Here is a 25,231-nt window from a genome sequence, read left to right as displayed (position 1 = left end):
AACTCAGGGAGGAAGACATTGACATTGTCATTATACATTAATGTCAATTTATCACTTTGATATCTTCCAGAATCCCTTGTCGTAGCATTTTGTAGGTGGATCACACACATTACACAGCATCAGTCAAACATCTCTTAAACCCTCTCACTTAAGAAAATAGTCACCCTCTGTACTTTGACCTCATTTAAGGGGAAGCATTTGGTGAAATCATAATGTCCATAAGCTGCTCTTGTAACCGCAGATTTATGTTGGTCTGTGTCTCACATTATGATTTACAGTGTTAAACCCCTTAAAAGTTAATTTCCGATTCTCTTTCCTCTCTTTCCACTTCTCTCTTCCTTTATCTCCACGTTATTGGCCGGCATGCGTTGTACTCAGTCTCCCAAATACCTTTTGAAGGTAAGACTTCTATTAACTAACACATGTTTATGAACTTAAGTATCATTTCAAAATCACAGATCAGCTCATAACTGTGAACTTGTGTTGATCTTTTTGCATCCAAATCAATCAATATAGTATTGATTCACTTTATGAAGTATACAGACTTGTGATTGTTTAACATCCACATAGAGATTTCCTTACGTATTTCATCAATCACCTGGTAGTCTGACTGATGTAATATGTATACCGTCAAGATGGGGAAAAGTTAACAGAAACTGACGCTAACGAAAAGTTACCAGTTCAAACAGATTAAAGTGCTGTGAACATCGTTGATACAACAGAACAAGTGACTGGTGAACAAGTGATCTGCTCAAAGAATAACAAAGTGCCAAGCTCCTTAGAACACGTCTGACGTACTTTTCTCAGTGTTTCAGGACAACATAAAGTATTAACATATGCACTTTGCTACGTAGATTTACCATAAAATATCAGTTGCATCATTAATTTTGATGAAGCCATGAACTGCGAGGGCCATTAGAAAGCTTATATTGTGTCCTCATTAATCCTTCGTTGGGACGACTATCTGCTCGGTGACGGCTAGTCTCATTATTCAGAGTGCTCTGCAATTTTCCCATGCCCCACAGCAGTGCAGAATTATTCGCTAGATTGTTAGCTTTAAGTGTTTATAGTGCTATGTTATACAGACGGCTCAGTTAGTACAGCTGTGTATTCCCAACTGGCCCATTTAAAGGAAGTAGGCATGCTGTAATAATACCTTTATCTCTACGGAGCTCACTGAGGACATGGGGTTGCAAAAAACAGCAGCTAAATTGAATCTGTGGCATTTGCACTAATGCTCCCGGAATCACTGCGGCCTATTTGTGTTTCACTTGTTAATGCTTGTGTTCAGGTTGACACCCTGGAGATGATGCGTCACCCCGAGGAAACCACCAACATGAGGAGACAGACTGTGGCCTCTTACTTCCGTGTAGGTGTTCTACATCAACCCCAATGACATCCCATACACTTTGTCACATTTCATAATAATGTAAATGTGCTACTTAAACAAGGCCACTGCAGAATAACAACAATGGGTTAACTGGTTGCTGTTGTGTTTTTGTATGTGTGTAGTACTCCCTGATGGACCTGTTGTCCAAGATGGTGGTGGGTCAGCCACACTTTGTGCGCTGCATCAAACCCAATGATGACAGGAAGGCACTTTGCTTCTTCAAGGAGAGAGTGATGGTGCAGCTACGCTACACCGGAATCCTGGAGACGGTGAACATCCGTAGACAAGGATACTCCCACCGCATCCTGTTTGAAGAGTTTGTCAACAGGTGAGAGCACAGCCAGGCACCACTTCCACTCAGCAGTGTTGAGCGCCGGCACAACCCGAGAGACGGTCTGGAACAAGTGAGGCATGCCCCTCATCACACAAAAACACGGCTTTGTTAATTAGATCAGGGTAAAACGTGAACAGAGCAAGAGGCTGACTAATTGGCAGTCATTAGTGATAGTGCGAGACTAAAATCGTACCGCTCCTCTTACTGAGGGGATACTTCAGTATGGAAAATGAGACTAAATTCAAACAGGGAGGATCTGTGCTTATGAGGGTGATGCATTTTAATGGATTTGCTCTTACTGTTCATTAAGAGTTTGTTCTCGTACTCTGTGACCTGGAAAAGCACAACTAGTCGTCTCCTTGTCCCATTAGCATCACATAGACCACAGTTAACAACAAGATTTCATCACAGGGAGTTCTATAGTTGAGGATATTATTTTTGTTTTTATTTTTGTTTTTAAAATGCAGGACAAGATGTGTAACTCTTTAAAGGTGCAGAACAACAGTACAATGCCCACCTGATCACCCAACAGCATTTTATTCAAATAGAGGCAAACAAAACACAGAACACAGAAACTTTTTGATCAAATTTCTTTTGAAAAATAATCTACCCACCTCTAATGTGGAGGCTTTAAGATAAAAATATTTAATTAGCTTTTACTTCTGATGTGAACTTTTCGATGGCTGGTTAGTCGCTTTGCTGTAGGGAAGCAGTGGCTCAGTGGGTAGTGCTTCCGCTTGGGAACCGGAGGGTCGCCGGCTCGAGCCTCTGCCGAGGTGCCTCTGAGCAAGGCACCGAACCCTCAAGTGCTCCCCCCTCTGCGAAGGGTGGTAATGTAATGTAAGTCGCTTTGGATAAAAGCGTCTGCCAAATGATCGTAATGTAATGTAATGGAAGCTTTTATAATTGCCATTGATTCTGGTCAAGTAAACCTCTGAATGACGCATGGTGTTTCCTTACATGGACTCAATACTATATTATTTGTCTGTGATTAAGGTCAAATGTGTGTATGTGCACAGACATAATTAATAAGATTCTGTGAGTATAAATTAATTCAGCTTTCAGTCATATTATTCTGTATACATGATATTTAAAACAAAATCTATTTATTGCTTTAATCAGAATACAATCACTGTGTTGATTATATTCTACAATTGGAAATGAATAAATCACATGACCTGATTCACTGTTATGTCAGCAGCACGGGGGCATTGTGTGAGATCTAGAGGGTCTCTTAATGCGTTTCAACTTCTCACCACATGTTAACTTGTGCATCCTACCTGAGCCAGGCAGTAATAATTACTGGGACCGAATGGCTAAACCCCACCTTTAGTGAAAACTGATTTAAATTTGTGCTTTCATATCAAAGGCTCGTCTGATGTTGCCAAGCAGTGCTTTGTATTTACCATCAAAGAAATAACAGGTATCAACAGGAATTAGAATGAAAGGCTGTAGACTGAGGTGGGGAGGGGAGTTCAAAGAAGTTTTTCTTCCTGTTGTTGTTCGTCTTTATGACCAATGCCAGAACACAAGAGATGAACCAGTAGTTGTGGAGCCTTGATGTCCCTGTGCAAACAGTTAGAGCCACTTTGTCCTATGCTGGTATTTTGTAAACTATAGCGAGTGAACGTCCCAGAGTATGAGGGCTCAACATGCCGTGGAGCTGATGCACACTGATAGGCCCTGGCTGATGGGCATCTTCTGTGGTCACTGAAATAAGAGACCGACGTCCATACAAAAGAGCTCAAACAAAAGAGCTCTGTTAGACTGAGGTCTCAAGTCAGGTTTATTTTTTCTGCCCAGACTTTTTTTCCAAGTCTAATATGAGGCTTTGAAATGATTTTCAGTAGTTGTGTGGAGAAAGAAAAGATTAAATTGATCGTTTATTTATTATAAACCATCCATACAAAATTGAAACTGATAACTCAAATATGTACATTTACAAATGTCAGGATGAACAAAAAGGTCATTTCAAATGGGCTGATTGCAATAAGTGTTTTGATGATCACATTAGAAAATCTTTTTCAAAGCTAAAATCAGATTCTGCAACAGCTAATAAATCAATTCAATCCATTTTTTTCTTCTTCCTTCTCTTGTAGATATTACTATCTTGCATTTCGGGCTCATCAGATGCCTGAAACTACCAAAGAGAATGCTGTTGCCATATTGGAGCGAGCCAAACTGGAGAAGTGGGTGATAGGGAGGACTAAGGTGTTGTGATTATTTCATAAAAGAAGCCAATGCAAGACCCAAAATTGTAATGTATGTGTTGTAGTGTTTGTAGTGTTTAATTTAAATAAACCTCCCATCAGGTTTTTCTCAAATATTACCATATGGAGCAGCTGAACCTGCTGCTGAGGGAGGTGATAGCGAGGGTGGTGGTGATACAGGCTTACACCAAAGGCTGGCTCGGGGCCCGACGTTACCGAAAAGAGAAAGACAGAAGAAACCGTGGGGCCGTTATCATCCAGTCAGGTACGGCGATGTTACACAGAACACACAGGGAAAGAACTATACAAACTTTAAGGTAAAATGCAAATGAAGGCCGAATCGTGGCGGATTCTTTTGAAGTGCATTGATGAAACAGGTGCAAATACGTGGAGGATCTAACCTCTGAGTCCTTAATGACCTCTAGTCCATTATGCACTGACAAGTCTTCATAAAAGAGATGAGTTTGATAACCACAGCTTGACCTACGGGGGTTAAGAGCAATGCTTCAGAGCAGACAATAAGACCTCAGAGAGTTCAAAGGGATCCATCCCACCGCCACCTGGTTTAGCGGTGTTTTGAAGTGGGATCCTGTGTAGTGTGTGCAGTCTATTTGTTTCACAGAGGTAGGTCGGCAGGAGTGATTCTTATTTCCGTCTTTAATGTCTCTGTCTTTCTCTAGCCTGGAGGGGCCACGTTGCTCGACAAAACCTCAAGCAAATAAAGAAGGAGCGGGAAGAGGCTGCAGTCCGCATACAGTCAGGTGAAGAATTGTTCACGTTTTCCTCTGAAGTTCCTCACACACTCGAGTGCAGATCTTTGGTATTTCCATAAAGTGCAGTGGAAATCGCCCTTGCACTTTTTCATACCTTTTCAAGAGCAAAATGGATAAAGGCCTGAAAACTTTGAATCTTTGTGAAACACCTTTTTGATCTCAAGGAGTGGCCTACGAAACAGTAATAATTAATTAATAATGCATAAAGGAAGGGCTTTTGAAAGTTTGGGCAGCATTTGGTCCCCATGTTTCAGAAGAACAGTGCATACAGAGATCGCTCTTTTCCTTTCATCTCTTTCCCAGTAAAGGCAAGAGAGGGGCTTATCCCTTCTGTTTCCTCACAACTTCCTCTCTCAAATTCCTGGCCTATTACACAGCTCCCACATACCAGAAACAAGATGCCTTTTTATACTGTCAACCTTTTCATCTGAAATGTAAATTAATTCTTACTCAGTGTGCCTTGACGAAGATCAAAGTGGGCACATTAACCTTCCCGGGTCCCCCACCAATCCCCCCCCTCCACCCTCCGGCCCCCTCCTCTGCGCCTCTCACTGGAGGACAAGAGAGGGTGCCAAAAGGGGCAGGAGAGAGGAGGGCAGGGGGAGGAGATTTGGCATTGTTTCCCTTGGCGCTCCTAAGGGCTGCCCTCATCTGGCACATGGAGCATCTCAGTCGCCTGCACACCTTGTGTAAATGTCCTCCATTAAAACCCTTGTAAATACTGCTGCAGAATGGGTAAACAGAGTTTCGGTGTGAGAAAAGCCTCTCTGCGGCCCCTGCCTTTCTCTTCAGGGAAGTGTGTTTGTGTGTGGGCACCGGGGTTCAGCAGGAACCTGAACCTGACATAAGTGGGGCCTCAGCCCCCCGGCGGAGCACTCCAGCACATTCACATTGTGTGTTCTCTGCAGCTTATAGCCTTTGAGGTGGGCCGCATTTGCATTCTGAAAATAAACAGATGCCTTTCAAATGCATGAGCCTGGTGGCTTCTCAGATCTCAGCAGGGCCTGAGGGACATGCTCACCATCGATCAGATTAGACCATGCAAAATAGAACCATGGCTCAACAATGTACTTGAGCCTTCTTTTCCTCTGCATATAATCTTACAAGAAAAACACAAAGCCCGTTGATGGAGTAACGCAGCAGGCTTCGTTTACCATCCATCTGAGCCCAGTATGGGTCTATAATGACACAGTGTCGTACCACTGCAGAATTCTATGAAACACATTTTACTTTCTGCCAAAATCAATGTTTTTAGTTTTAGTCTTCCATTTCAGTGCTTCTAAATTGAATTCAAATGGTCACAATTAAATGTGATATCTGCCCCAATGCTGTTAATGACACCATGTATGTTATTTGGTTTGATGACCTACATAATGTTCATCATTTGTTCTCTCTGCAGTTTACAGAGGTCATCGGGTGCGTCAGGAACATGCATCCCAGAGGCGCAGCTCTGACCTTGAAGCTCTGGGGAAGACCACCAAGGAGGAGCATGCAGGGTGAGAGCCTCTTTGTTCTTCAGAGTCCATATATCGGTTGAACAGGAACAACACTGTCTTATGCTGCATGATTATTATTGCCTCTTTATTGTTGAAAATATCTAAATGCTTCAACAAGATTTGATTTGAAACTCCTTCCTGGTTGAATATGACAGAAAAAGAGACCACCATCAGAGAGGTGTTATTCAGCAAGAGGACTCACATACCTGTCACTCATCTTCTGCTCTGTTGGACAGACTTTCTTTCCCCTGTAATGCTTCCACCACAAGATAAAGCTCCGCCCTGCGCACCGCCTCTTTAAGTTCTGGAAACGTAATAAATATCTTTCCACCAAGATAGCACACTTGTCTGACCACAAATGGGGTTGGGTGCTGCGCTGGTCTCCAGATGTATGAGCTAAAGTGTTTGTGTTTATTCAGCATATGGGCAGGCCAGTCATTAAGAAAGTATGCGCTAAGCGGGAGAGCAGCCACCGACAGAACAGCAGCAAGCATGGTGTTGGGCCGATGGCAGCGTTTAGCTCTAGACTCACTGCAATTCACACATTTCTCATCTGGACTAAAGCTCCTGCTGTTAATAAGAAGTTGCACATTTTGCCCAGCTGGTAAACAACAAAAAACTTAAACGAAAAAGGCCTCTCCTTATATAATTTGTAATATACGGAGAAGATTTGTAAATGGCAAGTGTGATTTACAACTAGTTTGCCTGCTAATGCACGTTAGTCAGTACATTTTGTGTGTGTAAACTTCTATTCTGTTGAGGCAATAAACAGAAGAACAATCTGCATAAATTGACATGTACTTCAAGTAACAGACCCAGATTATGCAATTGTGTACTTTCCCTCTTCCCCATTTTACAAGTCGCTCATATTCAGCAAAACGAGGGAATTCCATAAATGAATTCCCTGTATATGGCTCACTCTGCATTTGTGCCTTAATCACAGTATCAGACTATAGTGTGTGTGCATGTAAACATACTGACTGTCCTGTTCACCAGTCCACACCTGCATGAGAGCCGTTACTCAGTTAGACCTTGGTTGACTCCTGATCAAGGTTGTGAATCTCTCTCACCACGCTCAGAAACTCCACCACACATCTGAAAGTGTTATGCTTGTTGTGTACTCAGCCGGCGCAGAGCCTCATCTGGGATTTTTCTCTCTGTGTTTACAATCATATTCCTTGGTGAGAAGAAACTTCAAACCTCCACTTAACAATTCTGTTTAATCAGCGTTGGATTCTCTCCATATAGATTTATTTTGACATGATCTGGCCCATTTTCCTCCTGTACATCTATGTTCTCACCTTTATGCTGTTATTTTCCTTTTTGGTTTTCCATCCTCTCTGGGTTTGTGTCCAACGCCTAAACCTCCAGTTGCATCACCGTTTGTTCTTTTTCTCTAGACTAGGATTGACACATGCATTATGTTTGCAGGTGTTACTTTGCAATAATGCAACCATGAAACGTCCACAAATTGCGAAAACCATGAATCAGAGCTGTTTTTTTCCCATTACACTTCTCTTATGTATAATAAGTTATTGACATTAATGTATAACACTTTGTGCTGCATATTCATGTAGATTAATAAATGCTTTATATTTCCACAGGTCTAATAGCCCAACGGACAGGCAGGAACAAGCAGATGAGATATGTAGAGGAAATGTAAGTAACAGAATATCAAAGAAATTAGCATTTTTTGTGCCTGAATTCTGTTATGTATTTGTAATGCTACACCGCTACAGAGGGGCTTTAATGCAGATTATTCACTGGGAAATTTCTGAGTCCTTGAGACAAAAGAGTTCTCTTGCTCCAACCTCCATCTCAGCGGAGAGACAGGGTGGTACAGGAACTAGAGAATCAAAAGGCTGGAAATTCACGTCTGAGAATAAATGCTCGCTCTTCCCCGAGGTGATTTGTCTTTGCGCTTCTCTTTCTACAGATGTTAGACCCCTTTTTTAGTAAAGACCTGAGGTTCTTTGGTAGCACTTTGATATCCTGCTCGGATTCAATATGTGAAATAGAAGAGCCACTCCGTGACTTGGAGCACATCACAGTCTTTGAAGTCTGATCCAATTTTTGCTGCTCACCATTTGATGTTGAAAGGATGAAATGAGGAAAATGTACAGTTTTTGCCAGTAACTCTGCTGAGCATATGTAAGATTAAAAAAGCAAAATCCTTTGGAGGATGTACTTAGGAATGTTAAGCAGATTAATACTTTCCTATAGCTCTTTTATTCAAAGATAAAATTAAATATGAGAGGAAGTCTGTATGTGCTGTTTTTTTACCATCACAATTAAGTCAGTGTGGTGCTGTTTGCTAGGAGGTAGGGTTTCTAAAGGGAGATATGCAATTGCATTAGCATTTGATTAACATTGCAAAGCACATTAATGGGTTTGCGTTACACGAGTGCCAAATTGTAAATTGTAAATAAATGAATACAGCCTCTACATGACTAAATAAAAACAGAAAACATTATGCAGCTCGCATTACTTGTGTCTATTTATCCTGTGTGCTCTCATTCACATTGCTCTTCTGGGTGCCTCCTCTTTCAAGGTTTGCCCCAGCAGCCAAGACAGACAAGTGAAAGACTCAAGGAGAGACAAAGGCAGAGCAGAAGACAGTGTAACGAAGCCTCGCAGGGAGACAGCCAGACTGCGAGACGTGCAGTGTAAACAAGGTAAGCCCGGGCACAGAGCTGGCGGGTGCAGGTAATTACACAAAGAGACAGGAGGAATCCTGCTTTAATGGATCAAGTGCCATTTTTAATACAGGGCCCTTTTCAACCTTTCATCCCAGCCAATCCTCTCCTGCCATTCTTTGTTGACAACAAAAAGAGGGAGCATTATGAGTGCTCATTTCTGTGGTATTTTAATAACCCAGGTCAGCTCATCATAAACGTTTGGTGGCAAGTAGGGGGGCTTTTGGAAGTGGCACGAGCACTTCAAAGCTTTCATTCTCCCACACGGTGAGCCCTTCACTAAGGATCTCATCAATGACTCAAATAGACCCGCATAGTAATGGTGACAAGAAAATACACAAACTCCGATTTGTTGAACATATGTTTGGTTTACTTTTTGCCCCAGGCGATGAATTACATTAATTCTGGCTGCCTGGAAGGCTGAGTGGGTGGCTGTGCAGGGGGCCTCAGATTATGGCCGTCACCCAGCCCACCACTTGGGTAGCCTTGGTAATGGGGGGCCTGGCCCTTCATTAATGTTTTAAAAGGGTATGAGGTAAGAGACAGAGGTGGAATGGCGTTTAGCAGTACGGCTGGGAGATTACTGGGATTAGACATGATAATGTAACACAGACAGGGCTCTTCACCGGGCCTGGGATTAGTGTCAGCACGCCACAGCAGGTCTGAGTTAGATAGCGGCTAATTCGGTAATGCTGCATACAGGTGACCTGCCACTCCCAGGCATTACTGACGGGAGGCAGTGTTTGATGAATTTATAATACCAGTGTGATTATCGAAGGAAATATTACAATCAATACTGGTCCGGGGGTATTTTGCTCCAATGTGTTTGTCACTGGAGCTCACACAGCTTTGAAATCATTGACTTAACATATTCTTTTGTATTTGTTACTGTTATGCTGCTTGCCATCTATCTACTCGCTCCCAAATTCAGTATATTAGGGTTTATCGTCCTGATAATTGAAAGCCACATTTATTAACTCAAGGAATCGTCAATCCTTATGCTTCAGGAAATTACTGATTCCATATACGTTAAAACTTAAATAAGTTAAATGAATCAATTTTATTTAAGCATCATGTTAACACCATATATGGACTGAAATATGCATAAATCTTTATATGCTCACCCAGAGTTAAAGACCTTCATTATAGGATTATAAAGCGATTCTCAGGTACATGAACATTAAAGTTGGAGTAAGCCACCTCTCCATGCATTTCCTCACCTAGTGGACTCTCCTCATACATTGCGCAACATATCATGTATGCCAGGATCCAAGAATTCTGTGCATGTATACGTCCTCTCTCATCTTACCTGTAATCACAGTACAGACAGGAAAATCTGAGTACTTGAACCATAACATAGTAAGTGCATAACTGATTTGACTATAAGATGAACAGAAAGGCTGGCTGGATGTATGAATAACATTTCCTATCTGACAGTTCAGTGATACTCCACTTAAAAGCACTAAAATATCTTCTTCTCCTTCCTCCGTGGGGTTTAATGCTTAGGTTATTTGCCGTGGAGAGCACACAGATTGCCAGGCATTCATCATTGCCCCTCTTCCTCGTTTATGTTCAGAGGTCTGCTTGTGGCTCCGAATGCTTTCAGGAAACCCCATTTGAATATGAGGGAGGCCACAGTGGCCCAGGCACCCAGGGCACACTTTGATCCCTGCAGATCTAAGAGCCTTTTTTTATCCTGAGGTTGAGCAAGTCATGGAAGCCTTTGCCCTGCCAGATGTTTGGAGACCAGGCTGCTTCCTGTGTCTCATCCTGCTGTCGCCTCTGGTGATGGCTTCGCTTCTTGGGCTGGAGCTCAACCTGGAGTGTTTTAGGACACCAGTGGAGAAAAACTAGAAAATTAGCCGTGGAAATTGAATTACCCCACATCCCCCAAGACACACACTCGCACACACACTCTACACCCTTCTCCCATTAATGGCAAAACACTGGGGCGTGACCTGGAACCTTTCTCGGTGTCTGATGGACGCTGGGTCCTTTTTTCCCCCCTTTCATGTATGAAACAAACACACCAGTGAGAGCTGTCCTACAGTTGGCAAGGTTTCTGTTTCACTTCTATATTTGACACCAGGCTGTGGGACTATTCTCACTCTGTAGCTGAATACCCGCAGTGCTGCATTTTATGCTGGGAAGACAGCATTAAAGCACTTTGTACTCCAGGCGCTCTCAGATGTCTGCAGTGCCAACCTTTGATTTCCCGTGTTTTGTCACTGAAAAAGTTAGATTTACACAGCATAGTTGTGTAAGCCGCGCACTCAGACGCTGTCACCTCTCCTCACCTGTCTTCCGAGGCTGAATATTAATACAATATGAATATGTTTGTGAGGACGTGTCAGAGAGGCATGTGCAGAAAGAAAGCCCGCGATATGATCAGAGCGCCGCTTATGCCGCTCAGCGTGGTAAACAGGATGGTGCCGAGGATCAGTCAGAGCTGACTTTATGGTTTATGAAAGCTGAGCTACTTATGTTAACAGGCTTTTTGAAGATTATAGTTGTGGTAAACATACATGTCAAGAGAGAGAGAGAGAGACAGTGATAAAGTGGAGCTGCAACACAGAGTCCAATTACCTCTGCGACTCGGAGGATACATGCCGTCGTTAACCTGCTCCTCTGAAGACACGAGGCAAAGGCAAGAAGAGGAGGATGAAAGGGGGGGAAAATAGTTTTGTGTTAATGTTGATTTATTTATTACTTAAGAGTGTAACGTGGTGGATTGTATGTGTTTGTGTGCTGTACAGCTACATCTGGGAGAGTTCACTGGAAAAGTGGATGTAGAGCACAGAATTTACCAGTCTGAGGTCAAACCGCACACACCAATATATCTCACTTTCCATCATTACCAACAGCTCTGACATGTCTTCCCACATGTCCTCCCACAAGAGTTTTGAAGCCACCAGGCGCTGCTTAGCCAACCTCCACTTCCACTACCACCACCACCATCAACAGAAGCAACAACACCATATCAACATACACTACATCTGCCAGACAAATGATCCACCCTCTTCGTGTTCTCTAGACAAATACTCTCCCTCCCTCTCGCTGTCTCCCATGCCTTTTGATTTATGTCTGTCTCAACCGGATGCCTTCATTTTTAAGGCAAATTACAGGCTCTGCGTAGCGGCAGCAGAGATTTGAAAGGGATAGGAAGGACTCAACTTTACGGAAGGAGTTGCCTCTGTCTGACGCTACCTACGTAATCCTCTTAATGTCAGTGGGAGTAGTTAACAGGATGTATTTCCCAACTGCTCATCATCACAGTTTCAACAGAATAATCTCCCCACACGTAAAAAGTCAAGGTAGGGGAAGATGCTGTAAATTCTCTGTCTTATTGCATGTGTGAACTTCAAGAGTCAAGAAGAGGTTTTTCATGCACAAAGCCTTAATGCTTTACAGTGATGGTTATGGCTCTTTGCTTTGGGAAACTCGTTAACCTGTCACTTAGTGCTCTTTAAGATTGGGTATGAATAAAATAACCTATGATAGGGAAAGGTCAGATTTGGATTCTTCACTGTGGAAGGAACATCAGATTTGAAACACTTCAGATGGGAAGATGGATGTAGATATTGTTGCCGATTTTTTTTGTTTTGAAGTCAAAGATCCCAATCTGCTGTCAGAAATGATTGATTTCAGTGTGAAGAATTGGTTGTAAGTAACAACATCCTCTATGTGCATTAGTGAAAACAGATGCAGGAACTTCCCATTGGAGAATTATCGGCACAGCTTTGTGATTTGACCAGTGTGTCCTATAATTCAAAGCACATGAGTTAGCATTTAACTATGATGTCCCAAATGAAGACAGTGGTAATAAATCTCAGGAGTCCTGCAATGCTCTGGAAATTCTCTTTAACCTTGACTTCAGATTTTTCTTTGGGGTCTTTGTTTGTAACCGGCGAACTCTGTGTGTGCTCTCATGTGTGCACGTGCATGCGTGTTTTTGCGCATGTGCTTGAGTTTATGTGCGCTCGCGTGCGTGCGTGTGTGTGAGTGTGTGTGTGTGAGAGCAGTGGGGGTTGTGAGGTAAAGAGAGGGGTCTGGATTGCACATGCCTCATTTAGACATCAAAGGCCCCTGCTGATGATTTTTCCTTATAATCCATGCCTTTTGGTGCCTCTGGTCCCTCCATCTGAATAAACAAAGCCCAAGTGGTTTGCTGTGGTCTGGGAGAAGTCAGGTGATCACCACACTTGATTTAGAAAGTAAATCAATACATCTCTAATTTATTCCACTAAAATCCCTTTTAGCAGCTCTTTTATGTTGTTTCTGTGTAGCATTCTGATTTTCAAGGGATTTCAAAGTGGTATTTAGAGATGTAATACGAGTCATATGCCGCTCTTTGAAAATGAAAGAAATACGTATCTCAAAAAGAATTCCCAAGCCTTTTATCTCAAGAAGCAAACATGTACAATATGTAAGTCTCTCGCCGTAAAGAGCAAACTCTGCTGGGCTTTCTTTTGATATGGAGGAATCAATATTGTATGAACTCCTCTGCATCTGTATTCCCACCTGACCATTATTCCTCCCCACCCTAAACAGCAGACATTACCCGCGATCATTTAGCAGCCCCAGTGTGAGCCACTGTCTGACCTCTTCCCAGATCTTCCAGTCCACGTCCAAGCAGGGCTCCCTTGCCAGAAGCTACTTTGGCAACGTTGTAATATATCTGCAGGAGCAGCATTCCTCTGGGGCAGGCCTGGATCAAATGGCAGTGATTTCCCAAACAGAGGCTCAGAGATGGGAAGCCTGACCCATCCTCTGATCTGCTACACACTCTAATAGCTGCAGGTCAGGATGAATAAATGGTGATGTTGGAGCCCATGTGTTGTGTTGGTTTGTGGTGGTGCCAACTTAGAAGTCCTCTTTTAGCCTTACTGGAGCCTCGGAACCAAACAGGAAGCTTCGATGGTATAGCTTGTAATGCCGTTATTGTTGTTATTTTTTAGTTGGTATGTTACATAGTAACTTGAATACACTTTGAATGGATTAAAGAACAATACCTCAAGGTTTATCCAACATACATAAACAGCAACTGCCGTTCTGTGCTTATTCTATTTTACAATGTGATCCCATTTAAAACTTAGGTCAGGGTCTTCAGAATTCATTATCAGTGATCCAGGCTTTGATGCAGTTTCTGGGGAATATGAAATTTGCTTATTAAAACCATTTCAGGCATCATTAGCTGAACAATGTCCTACATATTTACATTACTCAAATTTCTCAGGGCACAACTATTTGTATTGATAACTGCTTTATTTCAGGTGTTGTGTCTTTGTTTTAGCATGCTGTAGAGATTTAGGAGCTCTTACAAATGACAAATATACAATCAGCTGTATGCTTGCAATGAGTCTCAGTATCATTCACTCAAATCAGCCAGCTAGAGAGCATTAATGCTAGCCAGCAACAGCATGTGCTAGTTGGCTAACTAGCTATATCCACTGGGTTTGAGGACAATGATGTTATTTCAGTGTGATTATTTTTCACAATTAATCATATCTTACATAATTTCTTTTAAGGCCTAACAAGGAATGTTAAAGCAGATGGTAGCACCTCTGTGGCAAGAAATGAGTTAGCTAAGACCTGACAGGAGCTTTCTGAACATTTAGAAAGTGGGAATTCTGTAAATCTTTGCTGGCTTGAATAACATTAAGAAAGGTGAAGGGAGAATGTTAGAGTAAGGGGGTCTGCTCTTTGATGTATGGGATTGAGATGTGATGAGGTCTGTTCAAAGTGAGCACAAAGTAGCGTTAAGATGAGGAAAGCAAATGCAGCTTTAGTCAAGGTAGAGATGCGGGAGTAGCAAGAGATGATGAAGAAATGTCCTGTCTCACCCTTAACGCGGGCAAAGAAGATGAAACGTTATCTGTCATTAAATTCAGACATTCAAACACATTTTAACCCTTATGTTTGGAGCCCAGAGACACTGTGTTGGTGAATAATGTACCAAGCCTCTGTAATTGTCTTATGTTTGAGTAATCAGGTTTACACAAAGCTCATCTTTAGTGAAAGCCGTCAATAATGTTTCACTTTCTGTGGCGTGATGAATAATTCATTGTTCCGCACCCTCATTGCTTTGAACAATCAGGGAAAACAAGTTTGGGCTGTCAAAGATAGCATCATCTGCCCGGAGAGCAGCAGCAGCAGCAGAGAGAGAGGAGGGAGAAAGTGAGGGTTTGTTGTTTTATGGGTGGCTGTGAGTGTGCTAATTGCTTCTTAACGCGTTTGCCAGATTATCCTCCACTCAAATTATATGACCAAGAGAGTGAACATCTTTATCCAGAGCCCTGTCGATCGTATAGCCTGATTTTTATGATTGTTTGGAGGTGTGCGTGGAATGCTGTGATGTTTACGAGCTACTTACCGTGTTCATGTTAAAGTACACCATGTGTGACTACATACACACACATTTGGTCCTAGATCTGACTACTATCTGATATCAGGTGTTTATCAGTATCATTGGCAGTTTTGCGAATTTTGAAAAAGAGTTCCGCAATATTAGTGCATCTCCCTGACCAAACACTTGGGCTGTTAGCCAACCTAACAAACGACATTTGTTAGGTTTAGGGTGACACCAGTCAGACAACAATGAATCACTCCAAACATGTCGTGCTTCTGCAAACATCCGCCACACCCCACTGGAAACTAAAACACTTGATGTCATGGCCTTTGTAACATTCTTTAACGTCTTGCCACAAAATCCACCTGAAGCAAGCACTTTTTGCAATATTTTAGTTTTTTTTCCCCCATTACACAGTTTTCAATTTCCAACTTGGAATTGCGGCAAACACAGGCTAATGGAAACACACCGACCTCATCATTCAGTGTCAGCACCGCAGCCTGGTAAAAAAAAAAATCTACATTGAGAGCAGCTACAGCAGGCCTCAGTGCAGAGACCAGGAGATGGTAAATCCATTACATGTATATGGAGAAGCTTCCACCCAAGCTTTAGTCTATTGGCAATATGGAAGAACACTGAAGAACAAAGTCTAGTCAGATCAAATAAATTGGAGGAAAAGAAGTCCTTAGCATGTGTATATTTTTTGGGTTAGGGTTATCATTAGGATTAGGCTGTAGGGCTGCTTAGCCTGAACTTACAGCTACAGTATAAGGCCACATCCTCCATGTTGTAACACAGGTGGGGCATAATCAGCACAGGTGTCAGAGCATGTGCCACGGAGGGCTTTCATTCCAAACAAGCCCTCCTACAGCTGAATCCACCGCCTGACTCCTCCTCTCAGAAGGAGGAGAACCTGAAGCTTCTCTAGCCTCCATGACACATGCATTTTTCACCCATGTGTCAAACTAAGCATCTTTATCAAAATGTTTTGCTAATATAGATTAAAAACACATCCAGTAGATAGATCTGTTATCAATCAAAGCAGAGGAAGTTCAAGTCTTATCTGATTGCCTAAATTTGTTACCTCATCAAATCTTTTGACCATGGGATGCAAGATTAAAATAAAAACAAATGCTGTGATTAATACAAAAAATGTTACGCAATAAATATATACACAGGAAGTTATCAGAGTCAGTTCTTCAATGAAATAAAACTAATTGCTTAGGAAGGAAGCAGGTGAGGAAACGGTATGTTTACATACTTGGCTAAATTGATTTAAAATGTGTAATCGAAGATACAATATCAATTAATGTATTTTTTTCAATCTAATTATGGTGTTTATTGGCATTAATGAATCTGTTTATTGCCTCACACAGTAGAATTAAGGAATTACTTTCAAATTTTCTGTGAAATAACCTTTAGGCACAGGCAGTAAAAATCCTAAATATGAGGTGTTGCCACAATTTTGCCAATTTAGCATTTACCAGCATTCATTTCTGTTGTTCATCAGATTGAACAAAGCCTGCTCTTTATGTCTTAAGAGAAATGTAAACCATGTTATTAATCTTGATATGTTTATGTAAATGTAACATTATTGCATAAGATCATAAAATTACTGAATCATACCTCAGAGAATTTAAAGCATCTTTCTGTTACCCACCCCCTCACTTTGTGCACATGAAGGATGAAGATGTAATAAGTCGACAGCAGAATCCCATTTCCTGCTTTTGTCGCCGTCAGTATGGTGTTGGTGATGGTACTTTGTTTTTGTTTTTCTCACTTGGACCACCGCCCTGGTTTTCCTCTGTTGCAGGTCCAGTGATGAAGCTGCAGCAGAGGACACCTCGCCGCAGGGGCCAGCAGCCCAAGCTGCTAAACAGCCCTGAAGACAGCCTGTACTACAACCAGCTAAATGTGAGTTCAAAGTGCCGATAAAGGCCTTTGTCTGACTTTGGTTCCACATGATAATACAATTAAACCTACCTGTGCCAGACCCTGGAGCCCCACCCCCACGCTTCTCTGCCTCTTGTCTTGAACATGTGCTTATGCTCTTTATCTGTTGCTTTCATGTCAGGATGTCTGCCTTCACGGTGAATAATTGATGTGGTTTATCAAAGCTGAGCAAGATGCATGCTTCATCAGACTCACTTGAGCCCTTTGATCAGAAAAAATTATGCTGTGACTTCTGATATTATCAGCATCTGCTCGCATTCAACACAAAATCACTTTGAATTAAAAATTAATGACTCTCAGCTCATCTTTTGACTGTGTGCTCTTGGCCCTTTCCTCAGAGAACTCTGGATTACCAGGGGAGCAAGAGGAAGCCGAGAAAACTTGGGTAAATAACTGCTTTCCTACTTACAGCAACTCTAAACAGAGCAGGTCCTTTGTGGAATAGAAGAGGATCCAGAAATGGAGTTGTTTTCTTATAATGTAAATGGATTTCCAAAAATAACGGCTTTATAGGAGCAGTAGCTCCGCGTCATTAGAGAGGAAGTCACATATTAAGGCTTTGTCAGCATGCTAGTTTTAATTGTTGAAGGTCTGACTTGTATTTGTACTATAAATGACAACCTGGCTCAGCAAACTTGCTGGAGAAAGCCTGAATCCCTTCCTACTTCTACTACTTCTACTACTCCTCCTTACTTATGTGCAAATATTGCTTTGTATTATGAATATCCGCATTATTCTCTGAAGAAAACTTTGTATGGCTGTGAAACTCTCTCACCACTTTCCCCGACTCCCTCCACACAACAGTCAAATCAAAGTGCTGGACGGAGAAGACGAGTACTACAAATTACTGTCAACCGTGGAGTCGATCCCAGAGGAAGAGTATCAGACTGCCCCCCTCCCGCCCTTTCCAGTGGGCCTCTAGTCAATCAGAGCTGAGCCTCACAAGCATGTCAACCGGTAAGACAGATGCACCAGACACAAAGACAGACACTCCAAAGAATATCCAAGAATATCCTGCAGAATAACATTACTGTACAGAAGTATATAGAATAAGCATCCCGTACAGAGCAAACCCTCTACTGTTCAATCAGACATGAGTAGGATGCATCAGATCACAACTTACTCATCAACCATTCATCAACATTTTTCCTTATAGTCCTTTATGCTTCTGTAGATTCTGTGGGAAGATCTTCAAGAAGTCTTCAGTATGATTGCTTTAATTTATGTCCATTTCAATCAAATGGTGATGTTTACATGACATTACATAGTGAGTGACTGCTACACTATGACAAAGAACAGTGGATGTTTTACAAATTGATGGAACAGATGTTGTATCAATAAATAAAATGACTGACAATGTACACATTACACACACACATCAATTGCTTTACATCGTGTGGTGTGCTTGGATGGGGGGGCGTAATTAGATTAACAAAGAACCTTTTCAGAATTAGCAGCGAAACACATTCATATTGTTATATCAATAAATATGTTTAATAATAATACGTATTTGTCAATATTATGTTTAAAAAAATTATGAAACATTCCTGTTGAAATTGATGTTATAATAGTAGTTTCTGACGATGATGAAGTGAAATTAAAGTAGGCTTCTTTTTAAATGTAGTTTTACTTTGGCTATTGAAACTTTCATTGGTGATTTCACTAATAATCAACCCATTGATTGATTTTGCAATAATTTAATCACCTTACCACTGACGGGCTTATCTCGCTGTCAGTTCAGTCTCTGAGCTCAGTGGTGTTAACTTGACTTGAAAACATCTACCTGTTTTGGAGCATTATGTCTGTTGTCTAAGATGGATCCAGAAACAAATCCTTCTGAAAGCCCAACGTCTATCCCTACGAGTTCCCCCCGCAGAGAGCTGTCTGTGGTTAGAGAGGCTTTGTGCCGTCTGTGTGTCGGCGTCTCCGCACACACAGGGTGGAAAAAGCCGAGACTCACTTTGAATTTCACCCTAAATACTGGAATTTTCTTTTAAGATGGGAAATGTCGGAAATGTGGGGCCGGCGAGTTGATTTGCAAGGGGTTTTTTTTTCCTGTTCAATTTGCATATCATTTACTGCATCTCCCTTTGTTGACACCCCAGGGCCCGAGAGAAGATTTTGATCTTAATAGGAAGAGTAGGGTGGTATGACTGAAGAGCTCATCCTCCTTATACTCAGCGGGGAAAAACATTAGAAGTCTGCCTTGATAGTGAGACCAGTTTCCGTTGGGTTCAGGTTCACTGGAATCCTGGTGGTTTTAAAGAGACCCGGGGTAGTGCTGGGAGTCCGATTAAGACACTTAGAATGGACTCGTTACACATTTAGTCACAACACTTTGCACTAATGAGCGCCCCTCTCCTTTCATCATACGGAATGTTATTCTATTTCCATTTCTGTAAAAGCCTCCTTCTCTGAATTGTACTTACCTCTTATGAAAAACGGTCTAAGAAGTGAAAGTGAAGACATTTGTGTAACTTTGGTTATAAAGTTATTAGTTTGTACTGCGTAAGGGAAGGGATTTGATAGGATGCGGGTCTCCTAATATACATGAAACATAAAATCACACAAAATCTAGGTCTGTTACTTGCATTTCTTTGTTTTATGCCAAATTCATAACTACAGTATTCAAGTGTGTGTGGTTTGTTGTACAATTTTAAGGCTTTGAGTATTTGTAGTTCTTCCACAAGTATTCCAATATTCTAGTAATAATGTTTGCATTAACAAGAATAGGTTACACAATATTAAATGAGTGTGTTGTCCATAATATAATTAAAAACAAACCTGAATAATAATTTTGTAGTCTCAGTCTAAGGAGTGTTTGACTCCTTGATCATCAGGGTCCGGCCCTCTTGGTTTCTGTTATATAATTAGCTCACATAATTAAAGTGCATTAATAACAAAGCTCCTGTCATGTATAGATGCGTGCGTTTATCATCATATTAAATACCCAAGACTGCTGGCGCTGTTATAATGTGGCGTCACACTTAGTTCAAAAGCTTTTCACCTCTGCTTGTATCCACAGACCCTGCAGTAATTAGAATACTGGTTGTGCATTACTCCCTTGCTGGGATAGTTGGTTCCTCTGAAGAGCAGTCTGAAATAGGTCACCCCAGCACCCTGTAGTGCATCTTAAAAGTACACTGAATCAATTAAGTGTGATCATGCTCCCTTGATTATTTTGGCCCTGTTTTACCACGGAGAGGAATTTCAAATAGGCTCGCTAGTTTGAATAACAAGGTTGGACTGTGGTGACATATGGTGCCAGAGTGGGTGTTTCTTTTCCTTGTTTTTCTCTGCCAAATTAACTCCCTGGCTGATTGCCTGCTCTGGCATATGAGAGGAGGTGAGTGGAGGTGTACGTGTAATTGGCTTGGTTAGCTGATTATGCGTCGGGATGGAAAACGTTACGAAATACTGTCATCAGTCGCTTACGAGACGTGGCGACCTAATGAACTGAGGCTTCTGTTTTCCTCTCACGCTGTCCGAGCAGAGACGGCGTGAAGTCGTCTTTGGAGGCCCGACACCTGTGTTTTCTTTAATACCTCTCCGTAAATCCAACTCTGTCAATGTTTTTCCTCATTAAACTCCCCTACATCTGGTGGGAGAGAGAGAGAGACGACTCCTTTAATGTGGTTTGCATTGCTGCCGGTGTTATTCTTGCCGTTTTAGCTGTTTGCTTCGCGCGCCTCGCTTTCATTACAGCGACGTCCGTGGCAGCCTGAGACATTCTTATCCAAAGTTTCAAACCACCTTTATGAAAATCGCTCTAGCTGCAGCCTTAACAAATGATGAAAAGCTTTTATTTTCTAAAGAAGCATGCTTACCTTTTCACCTAATAGTGATGTCTAACTTCAAAGGGAGAGCGTGATTAGGCCAACATTGTCCTGTTTCTATATCCTCCGAGTTCAAAGAGAGAGTTTGAATACCAGTATTTCATGTGCAGCCTTTTCAAACTCTGTTTTAGTGCAGTTTACATGCTTTTGATATCGGATGTCTCACCAGAATATACCAGGACAGCATAGCAAAGTCTTTCCATAGGTGAAGAATTACTGCATGTTTTAATTGGAGGTAGTAGTTTGTGTTTTGCAACTTTGTGTCTTTGTCACATGTTTGTAGACGGGACGAGGAGGAGGAAGAGGAGGGGTGGGCAAACAGATGCCTAGAATAACTTCAACCTTAGCAATCGTGGGGCTCTTTGCCAGCTAATGATGGATGTCAAAGAAAAGGACATGCATGAGCGTCAGCCAGATGTCAGATGTGTTGAGGGCTCTGAGCAAAAGAGCGTTTCCCCCCCCAAAAGATTGCCGTAATAAAGAAACCGGTCGAGCCGGGCGGGGAGACAGAGAGAGCAAGAGAGGCATGGAGGAAGAAGGAGATAAAAGAGTCTGTTGAGTACATACATCAAAGGTCTCTTAATGACAGGGGATGCCATTAGGCTTACAGTGGCTTTTGTTTCAGCTTCCTCACACCTGCAGTTTGTTGAGGGCGTTTTATGCGCTGTTGAGTTGTTCACATTTGCATGAATATAACACGCATGCATGAGGGGATAGAGTTTCCTCCCTCTAATGTTAACAGTGACCAAACACAGCTCCCTCTTCAACTGCAAAGGAAGCGCGACACCATTCATTTAGCCTTACCCGTGTAAAAAGGGGATAAAGCGAGCAAAGGGCTCACATAGAAACAATAGACACACTACGAAAAAGCTGTTATCCTGTGTGCCATGAAATTTGTTTACTTAAAACTTTTTCCTGGTGCCTCCGGTGCTGGAATAGGATTTGACAAATCAGAGCGTGAAATTGTGATTAGCCTCTCTCAGTTTGTAGACTGAGCGGGGCACAAGCAGACTTGGCACGGCCAAAAGGTGTAACCTGTTCTGTTTTGCCCCCGACTCCGCTTCCCCAGATGGAGGGACCAGCTGCCGTTGAATAATCGCTGGACGGGTAACAGTGTGACAGTCGGCACGGCCTTGTTTCAGTTTGGGATGTATTACACAAAGCTTTTGTCTTTTCGCTCACCGCCAGGAGCAACGGGGACGAATCACCTGGTGTTCAACACAATCACCTTTAGATTGAGGTCACACATCTATTTTAAGACGCATGCTAGGACGGAGTGAATACCAGGCTTCTACAGTCCGGGGAAAGAGTTAGAAAAATATCTCTATGGTTTTGGAAAAGTAATGGAAGAAATGTTAAATAATGATCACAGCTTTGATGAATTGATCTTAGAGAGGAGAGGGAAGAGATCCAACAGGAAAAGTTTTAGGTAAGAAAACCTGACTGTTGCAAAGTTTCAATGATTTGAGTTAACAATAGTTTTCAGTGGTTGTAATTGTTACTGTTCACCATGTAAAACAGTCTTGGCAAAGTTTTGGAAATGGGTTATTGAGTGTAGAAAGGCCGTCAATAGTTAGTGAACATAATTTGCTAAATATGCGATGACTCTTTGTTTATTTGGGCTTGTAGGTTGTAAACTTGTGGATCACTTTCAAGCTTCAGTACATTGACTCACATTTGCAAGATCTCGATTTGTTAGTCTGAGTAAACAGAAGACTTATTGCCGTTTAGGATGAATGAAGCTGTTAACGTGATGATATGTGACATCATATGAATGTGTGATGTTGTTTCCTTTGTATTGCAGCTATTATATTTAGAGATGATGAAGCACTGCAGGCTGTAACTCTGTGTGTTATTATGAGGGGGGGGGGTTCCCCTAAAAGGCGGGATTAACACATCCAGGGTGGGCTGAGGGAAGGTAAGATGACCTGTCCCGCCCTACGTGACCCCGGGCCAACGCGCACATTGCCAAAGCTTTGCTCTTTGCTCTTGAATATGCAGAGATCCCCTGCTTCATAGGCTTGGAAGAAAAAAAGAATTGTATCGCATTGCAGGGGAAATTAGTGGGAGCAAAGTTGGAGTTTCTGTGTGTTGGGGGCTGTGAACAATGGCAGCTTTCTGTCAGAAAGCAACTTCAAAAGGTCTACTGAGTGACTGCTCTGAGTTATACTTTGTTGTAGATCACTGAGGAAATTCACAGATGTTTTCTCATACGAGACACCATTATAGCGGCTCAAGTACCCAGTAGCCTCGAGCACCTCTCTCTCTTTCTCCCACACACTCTCGCTCTCAGGCTCACACATGTAGCCCCCCCTCCTCCCCTCTCCCCGGCTCCCCAGTCTCTGATATGTCTTGTATGAGACAGATGTGGAACCTGTTTTCTTTCCAACTATCCAGAGAATATGAAAAAGTTAAAAAGACTTCATGCTGTGGAGTTGCCCCCCCCCCTCAAACACACACACACACACACACACACTGTCAAATCTACAATTTTCACTGTCGCCTCTGAAACTTTCCAGATCAGAAGTGTGTGCAGCTCCACTGTCTCACATGATGGGCTGGTAATTGAAAATAATTTCAAATTGTCGGATCAATGTTGAAATTTGACTAATCTGGTATAATGAGGATGATGCCAAATGTCTTCATGACTCTTGTCTCCTCTTTTTTACAGATCGCCTTCTTCAACTTTGAACCAGACCTGAACCCAAATGCACTGCACCTCAGTCAAACACTTCAAATGTTCTGTATTTCTAATGAATTTTTGTTTAAATAAGTAAAATAAATGTGCTTCTAATGCAGAGTTTTAATATCATTTTAGTTTTTGAAGTTATTTACTCCTCACATCCATTCCAAAAATACTCCAGACTGAAACATGTCATGTAATGCATCCTGCTGAATGCTCTGAATGTTTTTGATATATTTTTAGTTCCGTTTTAGATTTGTTCAACATTTGGTGTGTTAGCTTAATGTGTGTGTCAACAGAGGGACAAAACTATATTTCTGTGTGAGCACATGCTTACATGCACATTGACATAAATACATGAAAATGACAAATCTTTGAGAATGAAACTTTCTGAATACCTTTGTATGGACTGAGTGACCTGTTGAAGTTTAACAATCTGGTTCATTCTGTTATAAACTCTCAAAAGTCAGATTTGTGAATGTAAACCCTGTTTGAGGTTAAACTCCGGATACGGACTTGTTTTCTTTTACTTCCATGGATGCAAGGAAGATTAGAAAGATATCTGCTCAGTCTCTTGGTTTGATAAGTTCACATCAGCTCGTCATGTTATGTCATTTTCTAACAACTTACATAAAAACTGCTGTGTGTGTTTTGTAGCCAGACTTCCTTTATGTCACTCTGCAAATCTCTAAATACAGCCTCACTCTGTAGAGACTGTGTGTGTTCTCATGTTACTGCAGCTGCATGATGGACTTCTCCTCTTATTGCTTTGGTAATGTTATTTATGAAATACACATTCTAACCTTTGGCTTTCAATACATAAAGCTGTTTGCAGTGGAGATTCTTAAAGTTAACTTTCCCATCAAGTGCTGCGGAAAATGTCCCTTAGCAACACCACTGCCCAGACGTCCCTGTAAACCTGAGGCATGGCTGTAAGAAGGCAAAGGTTTGGTGAAAGTAAATGACTGGACTTGGTGTCAAGCACACAGTGGTGAATTTCGTACAAACTACAATATATTAAAGTCCTGCACAGCTAAATCCATCTCTGAGCCGGAGTCCTACTGAGATGCATTAAAATGTAGGAAGTTGAGTTTGAGGACGAATCACATTTCTCAAAGGCAGATAGCGATAATTTAGCGATGCTGATAGTTCACGAAATTCATGCAGCGGTCAATTATGGCCCAGATTCACCGTGAACGGCATGAAAGCTCATTTAAAGTGAAAATCAAACTCAAATCAGAATGAATATCTGCTGAGGTTTAAAGCACCGAGAATCTATGTTTTCTATAAAAATACCAAATCAGTTCTAGAGTTAGGGAGACAGAAACCACATCTGTACAATTGGTTTGTGTCTATATTTAGTCTCCCATCTGTCTCTTGTTGTCTTTGAATCTTCATGAATCATCAGAGACAAAGATGACACACAGTTGAAACTCATCTGACACGTAAACCTACGAGCTCAAATCTCTGATACTATAATACTGACACCAGTTTGCTGTAAATGTAAAGAA

General features: G+C 41.8%; 1 protein-coding gene across 1 annotated transcript in view; it reads left to right on the top strand.

The window, feature by feature from the left end:
* The window catches only part of myo3b (myosin IIIB), a 54,631-nt gene extending 30,334 nt beyond the window's left edge, over positions 1 to 24,297 (top strand). The window contains exons 25-37 of the mRNA XM_076169937.1: positions 379 to 399; positions 1,292 to 1,369; positions 1,513 to 1,718; positions 3,824 to 3,935; positions 4,037 to 4,199; positions 4,615 to 4,695; positions 6,107 to 6,203; positions 7,808 to 7,862; positions 8,755 to 8,878; positions 17,062 to 17,162; positions 17,540 to 17,586; positions 18,006 to 18,158; positions 23,709 to 24,297. Coding sequence (XP_076026052.1) covers positions 379 to 399; positions 1,292 to 1,369; positions 1,513 to 1,718; positions 3,824 to 3,935; positions 4,037 to 4,199; positions 4,615 to 4,695; positions 6,107 to 6,203; positions 7,808 to 7,862; positions 8,755 to 8,878; positions 17,062 to 17,162; positions 17,540 to 17,586; positions 18,006 to 18,123 — 1,203 coding nt within the window. The 3' untranslated portion in view covers positions 18,124 to 18,158; positions 23,709 to 24,297. The remainder of the gene's footprint in view (positions 1 to 378; positions 400 to 1,291; positions 1,370 to 1,512; positions 1,719 to 3,823; positions 3,936 to 4,036; positions 4,200 to 4,614; positions 4,696 to 6,106; positions 6,204 to 7,807; positions 7,863 to 8,754; positions 8,879 to 17,061; positions 17,163 to 17,539; positions 17,587 to 18,005; positions 18,159 to 23,708) is intronic.
* Positions 24,298 to 25,231: the final 934 nt, after the last annotated feature.

This window comes from Genypterus blacodes, unplaced genomic scaffold, assembly GCF_046128005.1.
Source record: "Genypterus blacodes isolate CSIRO-AG114 ecotype Tasmania unplaced genomic scaffold, CSIRO-AGI_Gbla_v1 ptg000214l_1, whole genome shotgun sequence".
In the NCBI taxonomy this organism is placed as follows: Eukaryota; Metazoa; Chordata; class Actinopteri; order Ophidiiformes; family Ophidiidae; genus Genypterus; species Genypterus blacodes.
This window is presented reverse-complemented; position numbering and strand designations above follow the sequence as displayed.